Source organism: Drosophila willistoni, unplaced genomic scaffold, assembly GCF_018902025.1.
Source record: "Drosophila willistoni isolate 14030-0811.24 unplaced genomic scaffold, UCI_dwil_1.1 Seg531, whole genome shotgun sequence".
NCBI lineage: Eukaryota > Metazoa > Arthropoda > Insecta > Diptera > Drosophilidae > Drosophila > Drosophila willistoni.
The window spans coordinates 2,758,829-2,772,075 of record NW_025814459.1 but is presented as its reverse complement, the minus strand read 5'-3'; the positions used below and the strand labels follow the sequence as shown (position 1 = coordinate 2,772,075).

The 13,247-nt window shown below is 35.5% G+C and overlaps 1 protein-coding gene across 5 annotated transcripts; it reads left to right on the top strand.

Moving 5' to 3' along the window:
* Nucleotides 1-7,070: 7,070 nt before the first annotated feature.
* LOC6653328 lies at nt 7,071-8,239 on the top strand. Of its 5 annotated transcripts, XR_006955130.1 has the most exons (3): nt 7,071-7,237; nt 7,302-7,395; nt 7,469-7,534. XR_006955130.1 is itself a non-coding variant. In XM_047013051.1 (2 exons), the coding sequence occupies exon 2, from the start codon at nt 7,374-7,376 to the stop codon at nt 8,193-8,195; it is 822 nt and encodes a 273-aa protein (XP_046869007.1). In that variant the 5' UTR covers nt 7,087-7,202; nt 7,269-7,373; the 3' UTR covers nt 8,196-8,239. The 5 variants fall into 5 exon arrangements, 4 of the variants coding, with proteins under 4 accessions (XP_046869007.1, XP_046869008.1, XP_046869006.1 ...); XM_047013051.1 differs by having other exon boundaries at nt 7,087-7,202; nt 7,269-8,239; XM_047013052.1 differs by having other exon boundaries at nt 7,087-7,207; nt 7,302-8,239.
* The last annotated feature ends 5,008 nt before the right edge of the window (nt 8,240-13,247 follow it).

Genomic DNA, 13,247 nt, shown 5'->3' with positions numbered 1-13,247 from the left:
AGAACAAACTGTTTTTTATTTTGTTTTTATTCACCCAACAATTTGACCTCGAGCCGGCAAATCATACAACTAACAATCAAAAGGTCGCAAAAATCAAAAATTATATTTTTTTTCTTAACATTTTTTGTGTTGTTTTTTTTGTCAACTGATAGGAAAAATTTTTTAATCTATCTTTATGTACTACGTGTCTTTTATTCTTTGTGTTAAAATGTTATTCCTATCTTATATTGCTTCTATTGAATATGGGCCTATATACTTAGGTTCTAACTTATGGCCCGTATCATTTCTTGATGAAACTTTATCTCCTATTTCTAATTCAATATTGATTATTTTTCTATAATATTCTATATCACACAATTCTGGCTCTTTTATAGACCTGTTCTAATCTAAATTTCGATTTCTTAGCTTAATATTCTATATTATAAAGTGGATTTATCCTGTCTATGATATTAAATTATTTAGGTGAATTTGAAGTTTAACCAAATACCAACTCATATGAACAATAATCATGTGCCATAGAGGATGTTGTATTGTAACAATATGCGAAGTATCGTAACCATACAGAAATGGTGCGCGCACACCCAGCCGAGCAGATTGGAAACCTCTGCGAGCAGCTGCAATAAAGTCTGATGGAAATAGAGTTCAGAGAATAATCCCGGCCCGCATGTTCTTTCTCTCTTGTTGTGTAAGCCGCGAAGGACACACTGCCGTAAGTTTAGGTTCTAGTTACATATACAGAATAAAACTCCCAATGAATTACTTTTGCTTAGCGATTAGTATTCCTAGTTCCCTTGTTGTAGCTCCACCCATAAAGCAAATTTTTATTTCGAGGCTTGATCCCAATACTACTTCTGAAGAAGTCATAGCCTACATCCAGGGCAAAGTTCAAGCACCAAACATCTAAATTGTCTGTCATACCCAAAGCATTTGGGAAATAATAACATCTCAAGTGCAGCATTTTTGTAGCTCAATCATTTCGTCATCCCAACATGGGTTTAAAAAACGTAGAACGACAACTACTAACCTATTAGAATTTACATCTCACTCAATCAAAGGGATCAAGAATGCCGTGCAAACTGACGTCATTTATACTGACTTTAACAAGGCCTTTGACTCTGTTAATCATACTCTGCTTTTATATAAATTAAACGCACTTGGCATCCCCAGCCTTTTGCTAGATTGGATTCTTCAATATCTTTCTAAGCGTACACAAAAGGTCCTCTTTAAGTCTCCATTTTCTAAGACCATCCAAGTGACCTCTTGAGTGCCTCAGGGTAGTCATTTGGGTCCATTGCTATTCACTCTTTTTATAAATGATCTTCCATTGGTAGTGTCACATTCTCGGGTGCTTATGTACGCGGATGATGTCAAGCTTTACCTCAGTTTTAAAGACATATTGTTTTCTTGCCTACTTCAATCGGATTTTAATGATCTTCAGAGTTGGTGTAAAACAAACCTACTAATCCTTAACGGCTCTAAATGTAAAGTTATGTCTTTTTATACCATACACCCATAGGGTGAAATGGTATATTAAAGTCACCAAAATGTATGTAACAGGCAGAAGGAAGCATCTCCGACCCCACAAAGTATATATATTCTTGATCAGGATCAACAACCGAGTCGATCTAGCCATGTCCGTCTGTCCGTCCGTCCGTCCGTCCGTCCGTCCGTATAAACACCTAGATCTCGGAGACTATAAGAGCTAGAGCCACCAAATTTGGTATGCAGTCTCGTGTAGTATGTACACTTATCGAGTTTGTTTCAAATTTTTGCCACGCCCCCTTCCGCCCCCGCAATTCACATAAAACTGATTTTCTCAAAAACTATGTAAGCTACCGACATTAAATTTGGTATGTAAGCTAGCTTAGTAAACGCGCAGACATTGACTATTTAAAAATTTTGCCACGCCCATTTCCGCCCCCGCAAATTAAACAAAACTGATTTTCTCGAAAACTAACAAAGCTAAAGTCACCAAATTTAGTATGTATACTGGCTTAGTATGCGCGCAGAATATATATATTTTAATATGTTGCTACGCCCACTTCCGCCTCCATAATTTAGAAAAAACTGATTGGCTCGTGCAATTTTTTGACCATCGCGATCAAATTTGGCTGACTAATAAATCTTATCTATTTCTATCAAACTGCCAAATTTGATTGAAATCGGTCGAGAAACATACAAAATATACGTATGAACGTAATTTGCTACGCGATCCATAAGGGCTGAATTGGCCGTTGGCTAGTGGCGGCGCTAGAGTGCTCGTGAGTTTGTAGAGTGAGCGAGATAGCATATGGTATGAGGCATGTTAAAACAATTTAATAGACATACATTTGGTTTTCGAAATTTTAGATATTTGTTTCACCTGGTGTATGGTATACCCAAGTCGGCTTACTTACTTCATTATAGATGCACTCCTTACTTAGCAACTTATTATCTTAACGACACTGCCTTAGAGCGGTTAGATATTATCAATGACTTAGGTGTTCTTATGGACCATAAATTAACTTTTAATCCTCATATTTCTGCTACAGTTAGTAAAGCTATGAATGTTCTTGGGTTTGTGAAACGATGGTCAAAAGAGTTTGACGATCCGTACACAACCAAAATTCTGTATACTTCTTTAATCCGTCCTATCTTAGAGTACGGATCTTGCATATGGTCACCTCAATATGAGACGCACCAAAGTAAAATTGAATCTGTTCAAAAGAAATTTCTGCTTTTTGCTCTTCGCGGTCTGAATTGGGATCGCAATATCAATTTGCCATCATACTCCAGTAGGCTTCTTTTAATCAATCTTCCTTCTTTAATTAATCGTAGAGTAATGCATATTGCTATCTTTATTCATAAATTTTTAATAGCTGAAATAGACTCTCCTGAGCTATTGAACCAGTTGAACCTATCTGTACCCCGTAGACCTACTAGAAATTTTATTCCTCTATCCTTAAAACACTGTAGTTCTAACTATTCTTTGCATGAACCTTTTCGAGTCCTATGTTCTGATTACAATCTTCTGTATCCCGTAATCAGATCAGAAGCCTCCCTTTCCCTTGTGGAAACTTCTATTTTAGCACATTTAGCTCGCAATTAGCTGTAGTTAATCATATTTTTAATTGTTTGTCTGTTTTATTTGTATTTGTCCACGCGATTGTGCTGTCCGACATGCGGCTGCGCCCCACGGTCGGTCGGGCGGAAGGTGGACAGCGCTCTGCTTGGGCTCGCGCGAAACAAGCTATGTCCTGGTGTCATATGGGCCACTTGAACGTACTTCGCATTGTACATGTCAACGTCCAGACAATAAAAAAAAAAAAAACTTAGACGATTTGTCAATTATTTCGTGGCATGAAATAGTTTCAATTCCTTCTTTTTTAATTAAAATGCAATATTTAATAAATAAATACATATGAAAGGAAGTACCTGATTAATCTTCGGCGAATTGTCTTTCGGAAAAATAAAAAAATTGGAACCTATTTGAATTTTTCGCAAGAATTTAAATATGGCGACAATTTTTTTTCCCAAAATTTGGTAACTGGCAACGCAATTGGGCGTGCTTTCCAATATTGGCCACACTATTTAAGCCTACAACAGCTATATTTAGATATAATCCTGCTAAAGAATTAATTTTTTTTTTTTGTTAATTACACAAAAACTACGAAAAAAAATCGCCAAGGCGCACATGAGGTAGTGCTCATGAGTTTTTTTCTTGTCCTTTGATACCAAAATTATTTAGTTTCAGCACGTATTGGGCACGATTAGTTTAAGTTAATATTTAACCCGCGTGTTTGTTGGGAAAACATTTGCAATCTCTGGTGTATTTCATTCCAAATCGTTCAAGATATTCCAAATTGTCGCGTTGCTCTCGACTTCCACTTGATCCAACTCAGTGAAACGATTGGCGATACCAGTGGATGTAAAATACCGATTCCCACTGGTACCATCCACCATCTCTTTACAGTTAATTTTAAAGGAAACATATTGCAAAGTTCAGCGAGATAAAAAAATCATCTTTATTTCTGCAATTGCTTTAATTAACAAAGATGAATATTTTACATATATAGTTATAAGCTTATAAAATACCCATTGGTCAACCCCACTCAATTGTCACATGCCCATTTGTCGCATGATCGCCTATCCCAAGTAACAGTCCGACCGCTAGGATAAACAACAAGCCTGCCTACCCAGAATCACTCCACAAATTTCGGCAATAAACAAGGAATGGTCCTAAACACTGTAAACAAAGAATGGTCCACCGCACTTAGTGGACTATTTGACTCAGCCAACGCCGCCGCCTGCGACGACGTCAATTACCCAAGCCTTCATCCAACATAATCAAATCATAGCAAATCAGTCTTGAGCCTAAGTTCAAATCATCCGGTAACTTCGCTTTAGCTCCGCGGAATTCACTCACAAGTCAGAATCTTTCAGTAATCGTTAAATATACTGTAATTGTAATAAAGTGACTTTAAATAAAAACTTTATTTTTTTATACCGTGAGTGAAGTATTTAATTTGTATAAAATGAATTCCCACTAGCTCTATCTACAAATCCTTTACAGCTGATTTTACAAATACCACAGACAGACCAGTTGCAAAGTGCAACGTTAAAAATAATCATTTTTTAACTTCTGCAATTGTTTTAACATAAAAGTGGTCAATGTTTTAGATACACAGATATATACATTCATATGTGTTCACGCCACCGGGTGAATAGCAGAGAGTGTGGGGTAGGGTTTTTTCCCAAAACGGAATGCGGTCATACTGAGGAGGCGTTAATCCAGTACGAGTTAATCTAGTACGAGATTTTCCCCCAAATACCCACACTTTTTTTCCACTTGCTATTAAAATCCAGTTTAATTTTAATCGAACCTTTTCGTGTGTGAGATTGTTCTGTAAATAAAAATCATAGTTTTAAACAAAGTTCCCGCGCGTTTTTAATTAATTACCATCTCACCAGACCAGAAGAAATTGGCACCCGCCAACTATTTGTATTTTTATTTGGATCCTTTTGCCCCTTCACGAACAATATGTATGTACATATACACATATGTATGTTTTTATGGATGTGTCTTATAAGCGTCCTTTGAGTAGAGTTCCAACTAAATTGAACATGTCGGAGCGTCGTCCGCATTATTAAACTCACTCATGTTCTTTATTGTTTTTACTTTGCAATTTCACTATATTCTCGAACTGTGCGGCTAGTTCCCGGGGAGTTTGTTAACTGAGCTCTCTAGCCCGAAGACCCCCTTTATATAGGAGCTGACCTGAAGACAGCTCTCAACATTAGTTGCTAAGGTTGCTTAGATGCTCAACCAGTGCTACAACTGACGCACCTGTCAATCCATTGGAACTAACTAGTAGGCTTTGACTTATTAGTCGCTTAACCAACACAATCCGACGACATATATTTAATATAATGTATATGTATATATATGTACTACATATGTATATTTATGAACCCTTCTGCAATATTGTATATTGCTTTAAAAAAAAAGTAGAATTAAGTATGTAATCAATTCAGATAATTTTTTGTTTTCTAAAGTGAATGAAATACATAGATGTACAGTTTTTTGAAGTGAAAACTTCTTTAGAATCGTTGGGAGTGATTTGAGACTCGATGAAACGAAAAAGCGACACTAAAAAGAGACATACATATAGATCTTATAGTATATAGCCTGCGAGAGAATGAGATGCGAAAATGAGATGCGTGCTTAACTACAGAACTCGACGGCAATTTACAAAGTGTCGACGTGGCTCTGTTGTTAGTGTGCTCGCTTGGCTTGACTCCCAGCTTCGTCGAAGTTTTTCATAATGCTTTTTATATATTTTGTGATACATTTTTATTTACTTTTTATACCCTTGCAGAGGGTATTGTAAAATTGGTCAGATGTTCGTAACGCACAGAAGGAGGCGTTTACGACCCCATAAAGTATATAAATTCTTGATCAGCATGAGAAGCTGAGTTGATATAGCCATGTCCGCAAAATTTTTTCTTCTAGAGCTATATGATATAGTGGTCCGATCCTAAGGATTTTCATACTTTATCTTACCCGGGTAATAAAAAACCCCAAAAAAAGATTTCATCCCGATAGCTTTTAAGACGGCTGAGTAAAACGCATACGCACAGACGGACGGACAGATGGACATGGCTATATCAACTCAGCTTCTCACGTCGTAAACGCCTCCTTCTATGCGTTACGAACATCTGACCAATTTTACAATACCCTCTGCAAGGGTATAAAAAGTAAATAAAAATGTATCACAAAATATATAATGAATGAATGCACAGCAACTAGAATCACTGTCTGTTCAGCTCTCTAAAGTGGGAGAAATATGTGCATGCGAAACCAGATTGAGCAATGGAAAAACAGTTTTAATTGTGGCAATTTATATTTCACCGAATCAATCAATAAATAGCATCACGGAATTCATTCATGAAAATTTAATCATTAATTCATCAATCAATTTATTACGATAAAGTTCCAATGATTTTAAGTGGCGATTTTAACGTAAATTTTGCATTGGACACAGCGGTTCCTTTAATTGACTTTCTCAATACAACATTCAGTTTAAAAATGTGTAACAATCGCACTGAATCAACAACACGATCAAAAACAACAATTGAAGCGGTATTTTAAAGATATGTTGACAACATCGAAACCAAAGCATTTGTATCATATTTTAGCTATCATAAGCCACTCGTATCATTTGTTGAAATTGAAAACATTGAGGATGAGTAATAATAAAATGAAGAAAATAAAACATGACCTTTATAGCAATATTATAATGAACCTATAATTATCCCGCTCCTAATGCTGCTTTCGTCTCATTCTCTCTGTTTGTTTTACGGAAGGTTTCACTTCTATCGTGTCTAACCGTTAGACGCACTTTTGTTTTTTTTTATTGTTTAACTTAAAAGAGTTATGATATTGTGTATAAGTTATGATATTTGGAATTATTTTTTCCATAAAATGAATGTATTCTTCTATTCTTTGACTTGAGTAGCATATTTATATCCATCGATACTATCGATAGTGCAGTCGATGGAACTCCCAGCTCTAGTGTATACACATATACATAAGTAATTATGTATGTACATACATGCATACATATTTATATTTATGTATTCAGACCAGTTAGGCAGCAGAAAATAGAATTTCAAAATTCATAAGACGCAGTTAAAAAAATACCCGACTTTAACTAGGTTTGGTATGGTATGCACATACACTTAAACAGTAAATGAAGTAAATTTAACTCTTGTTTTTATTTATATAGATAACTACATATGTATGTGTTTTCAAATTTTAGAACTACTACAGAATATATTAATCCACCATAGGGTTTGATATACTTAGAGGTAAACTATTCCAATTATTACGAATGGCCTCCGAAGAATTGCCAGGTGATTTGGGAAAATTAAAAATTACTCAGGACATTACAATAAAGGATTTGGTAAATAGAAATCCCTTTTACAGTTCCAGTACCACTAAATCAATCCCGAACACAAACTCAACCTGTAAAAAACTGCAAATGCAGAGTGCTAATCTTAAAATACCATACCGTTGGAAAGCGCGCATCAGGAGACATTCAGAAAGCTTTCTTGATGATTGCAAACAAGCGTCAACTCCCGCTTTTGAAAATAATAATACATTGCGCTGTTCGCATAGAGTATACAAGCATTCTTTGAAAAGAAGCCATGTTATGTCTAGCACAAGAAAATACTTGCTGAGAGAGCCTGTATTAAAATATACCTATTCTTTAGGTGATTGCAAACGAATACATTTATCAAAAAAAAATATATCTAATGACAATAATTATTTAAACCTTTCAATGCCAACCGTTGACACAAAATTTAATGGGACTTGCAGCTTTCGGGATCTGATCAATGAGTGCAACATTTTGTTAGAACTGAAAAAATCTAAAAACAGTTGGCAATCTTCTAGCAGTTTTACATTGCAGCACAAAAAAGAAAGCAGAGTATTCCAAAAGGCATATTTATCAAAACAAGCAGGCATAAGCAAATCTCCACCAAAAAAACTGCTTGGAGCTACGTGCTCCCAGCAGGCAAGCATCAGCCATAGAGCATCAATTCAAGACCAGAACAGCGACGATATTACTATTGGTGAATTAGCCAGTTATTTCGATACTATCGTGCATATTCCTAAAAAAATGTCTTCAATGGCAGAAATGATGTATATTTAATAATCTTATACATATGTATGTATGTACGTATACCCATGTATGTATGTATATAGACAATTAGATTTATTTATTTTTTTTCTATTCAACTGTAATATTCAATGTTTTTATCTAAACTATCATTAGAACATGTAATTCCTAAAATAAAAACTTGTTTTAAACCATTTGTTAAGAGTAAAAAGTATTTTTTAACTATATATGTATGTATGTACATATCTATTTAATCTTACAATTAGACAGTCATAGTTTGGTTTTAAAATATTTTTGTTGCACACTTCTGACCATAATTAATATACATATGAACATTTTTTGCAAGGGTATAATTATTTGAACACACTAAACAATAATAATTAATTTGTAACATACATTATTTAACACGACAGCGCCGTTCGACGTCTAGTTAAGAACAAATTTTGGTCAAGTAAACGTGGGCGGTGTTGTCGGTATCAGTCTTAAAAATAAGTCGTGTGGCGTTCGTTGGAGTATTGACGGTGTGTAGCATCTGCATAGTAAACCTTTTATTGTAGTGCCGCTCTTCATCTAGTATTTCTGTCTCTTCAAAATTCGGTGCATGGCCACTGGTTGCACAGTGTTCATAAATGCTGTTTTTGGTGTGCCTGAATAATATCTCATTTTATAGTCGGTTATTGTGAGATGATCCAAGTATTTAATTCAGATTTGGTCGTCCCTATGTATTACATGAAATGTTTCCTTGTCCATTGCACACTAGTCCAGACGTCGAAAATTTTGGGAGAAACAAATTTTGTTTTAAGAGTTCCCCAAAAACAATGTTTTTTCTAATAGAGTATTGTCTGGAGCATCTAGAAATCATAAAGTCAGCTGTTTGTTCACGTGAACTTTCACTATGTTGTATGTGCCAAAAAAAATAAAAACAGATTTTCAATAGCACTTTGGGATTTTTTTAAAATTTTTAATTCAATGAAAATGACTTTGGAAGCATGTAGGTTTAATTGTTGTAACACAATTATTACTCAATGCATCGCAACAATAATAAAATATTAAATTGATTTATCAAAAAATTAAAAATGCGCCTAAAAGTTTGCAATTTGGTCAAATTTTACACTTTTCTACGAATTACACCAAGATACAAGATCCATCCTCAGGTTCCTCTTTATTTCTTTTATCTGTGTTCTTATAAATTCAATAATAATAAATTTAATATTAATAAGAATAATAAAAATTAAATGAATAATAATAATAATAAAATTATTAATAATAATTTTTAAAATTATTAATAATATATTTTTGCGGTCAGTAAGTTAATTTGGATTCCAGATTCAAACCCAAGTAACTAATTGACTTTTGCGTTGTTATTATTCGTTAGCTCACCGATTATGCTATCTCCCTTGGTGTGTGTCTCCGTGTTAAGAAGATACGTTCAGCATTTTTTGTAGCCACCCCGAGTTCTTATCATTACTTGGATGAGTTTAGCTGGGTCTCTCTGATAGATACGAATTATTTTTTTCAAATATTTTGGTATCTTAAAACGGATTTCAAGCAAGTTTGCCAATGGGACCAATTTTCTCTTTTTCCTTCTTGTTTGGCTTCTACGCTTTTTACGACGTCTACAATACCATCGATTGTAGGTGGCCTGATCTAAATCATACTGTAGTTCTAATAATCCCAGAAGCTTGCCTGCGTTGTTCAGCATGCGGAGTGGGCGGTTTGCTGATGGCGAGTTTGGGTTATTCTTGTTTTTAATGATTAGAACCAGTCGCTTTTTTCGATGTGATTATTACAGCAGGAATTATTTACGTCTAAAAGCAGGCGGGCAGCTTTTGCGCTATAATTTTAACTAGCTCTCCTGGTACTCCCTCTGTACCTGGTGTCTTTTTATTATTCATATGTCCTGCAGCTTTTTTCATTTCTTTTTCTGAGAATAACGGTGACGCTTTGATTGGCGATTGTGGTTTCACTTTGTAAATCTTTTCATTCTAAAAAAAAAAGTCGTCAACAATAAACTCAGCTTTGCCCTTGTTTAAGATTAAACATCGTGTTCATCTGAAATGGCTTCACCAAATCAGATGCACCAAGAAATATACAAAATGAAACAAAAACATAACACAAAAATAAGTCATAAAGATTCATATGACAATTATTGCTTAAAACCATACAAAACACGCATCCACACTCTGTGGAAAACACTTAAGATTGTAACAGCGGCGCGGTATCAAGTGGCCAACGCTGAGCATGAAATATAAACAATTTTCAACCCCCGAAAAACGTGGGTCATTAGAATAAGTATTTTTAAGAACAATTGTCGCCTCCTAGAGTTTAAGAGTTCATGTACACACAACACTTTTGTAAATAAAATCAGTTCATATTTTGAATTCAACGAATGAAGATTGGGTTATTTTACTTCTCCCGGAATCCCTATTCAGCCCTCATACAAAAGGGTTAAAGGGTTGCACATGATAACTTTGTAGCCAATTCTCTATGGGTCGCGACTTAGGTCATTTCGAAGGACTTCATATTTGCTTGCTAAAGTAAGTTATGCTTTAAATGCTTTTTTTGACTGACATAGTCGGGTGCTTCGTTTGTTGCTTAGCTCACTAAAGAAATATACAAAACGAAACAAAAACATACAACAAAAATAAGTCATTGTTTTGTAGGGGGGCAGAAAGTTCCTTTTTGGTTTATGGGGGCAGCTAAATGATTTCTTCCTTCTAATATTTCTCAAAGAAAAATTGGGTACGCACACAATCAATTTTAGTTGTTGGGTTATTTACTTCAATTGTGGAGCTAAAAAGTAGCTTAAGTCTAAGAGCTAAGCCTCGCTTGGGCAGAAGTCTGGGGATTTCTTTCTGTGGGGAGAGCACCCTTGTGTTGCCTGTTGAGCATAAACAGTCACAAAGATTCATATGTCAAGTATTGCTTGAAACCTAACTAAACATGGATCCACACTCTCAGATTTCACATATATACACATTGAAGATTGGGTCATTTTACTTCTCCCTGGAATCCCTACTCATTTTGTTCCTCGATAAAAAGAACTCTGTAGTATTTCCTCACCAATGATAAGGGACTAAGAGATTGAATGGGCTCCTTAAAGTATGAAGTCTTATGCAAGTGTAAATAAATGCTAAGATTAGCTAAAGGTAGCAAAATAAAATACCCTTTCGTTTTCCCCCACCAGTGGTAAGAGACAGGGTATTATTCAAATATAATGGAATAAGGATTCCAGGGAGAAAGAAAATAACCCAATCTTTATTCGTTGAATTCAAAATATGAACTGATTTTATTTACAAAAGTACGTAGTTTATATGAGGAATCTGAGACTCTAGATGGTGAAAAGTGTTCGTAGAAGATCTTATTCTACCCACGTTTTCGGGGGTTAAGAAATTATTATCATTTTGGATACGGCGTCGGCCACTTGACATCCTGCCGTTATGGTCATTTGGGTTAATTTCAAATAACAAGTGTTTTTCCATGACGTGTGTGGCTGATTGTAATTCTAGTCTAGTCTAGGTCAGTTGTTTGTGACAAAAAAACAGTTATATTATATTTTCTTTCGTGCATCAAATTTGGTTAAGGTTTCGATGAACACGATGTTTATTGTTGAACAATAATGTCAATCCAAAATATTGTTTAATAAATAAAAAGGGCGTGCGTCCGATTTGAAAGGCAGTTTAGCTACACGACCAACTCTAATTTCGGCGAAGGAGTGGTTTTTGTGTGAGGCGTATTCGAAGCCCTAATATCGAAAGTACAAAATATCCCAGTGTATATACGCTACATGTAGTTGCATGTCGGCAACAAGAAACAGCAGCAGAGCAACGACACAGTTGCAAAAAAGCAGCAAGGCAAAAAGATAGTAGCAGTGACGAGAGTAGGACGGAGGCAAGTGCCCGCAAGACGAAAAAGAAGTGGCGACCGGAGGCGACGCGATTTTTGAAGTGACAGCATCAACGAAGTCTACCCGTTGGCGGGCAAGTATCATCGGACGGTGTCAACAATATAATCGTCAGATAAGATATAATTCTAAATAGATTTAAATACATTTTAAGAAAAATCAATATATTTATTTTGTATAAGTTATCTCCAGCCAAGTAAACAGAATAGCGGAAGCGGTTGCGAAATAGTCGCAAAACCTGAACATGTACTTCACACGGTCGCACAGTCGACTCAAAGACTCATACATGATCCTCCAGTTGGGGCGTATTGGTCGGTCAGCGACAGGACGACACGAGGCGACGGGTCAACAATACTTGTTTGCTGCTGGGGCTTTCTTGGGTCTTATTAAAATATGTTAAGTTCAGTTTTTAATTATGATTTGAGTCGGACAGTTGTTCGCAAATAAATATCAAAAGAGTCTTTAATTAATTGGGGCCAACCACGTAATCAAATAAAGTACTCAATGAAAATCTACGGGAAAATCTAATGCCAACGTGTTCGGAAACCTGTGAAAAAAGAAGCAAAACTGCTTCAACAGCTGCTTTGCCACTGGGCTTTGCCCTATACATCAACCCAAATTTGCTGCAGTCAATGTATTCCATGTAAATGAGATTTTTATTTTTGATTTCTTGTGAATTTAAAAAATAGGAAATATTGATCTTCTTAAATTGAATTCGGTGAGCTTTGTAAAAGTTGATTCGCTATACCCACTATCAGGCTGTACGAACACTAAGAAATAAAATTAATGGTACAGCTAGTTCGACCCTTTCATCCTAAAACACTGTCTTGAATTTCGATGCTATAATAGCAAGACTATATTTAACCTCCTCGGATAAGATTTTTTTTGTCATTTAACAAAATTTGGGTAAGCTAAGGCGGGAAGAACTTTCCCTTCTAGACTACTATGACGAGATCGAAAAAACACTCACCCTCTTATCTACAGCTTTGGCTCTCAAAGAGTGATTCTGACAGCACGTATTACATTTTTTTTTTTGCGGGACTTCAAAAGTCGTTAAAGGTAAAAGTTTCACCAGCCAAAAACTTTGCCAATCGCTCATGCATTGGCACAAGAGGCTGAAGCTAGCAATGAATAGGCCAAGATAAAATAAAATATGCTGATAGTGGAGTTTCCAAAAATTA

Bases quoted from the DNA above. Each gene is read 5' to 3' on its own strand.
- LOC6653328 (XM_047013051.1), top strand. From the start codon at position 7,374: ATGGCCTCCGAAGAATTGCCAGGTGATTTGGGAAAATTAAAAATTACT.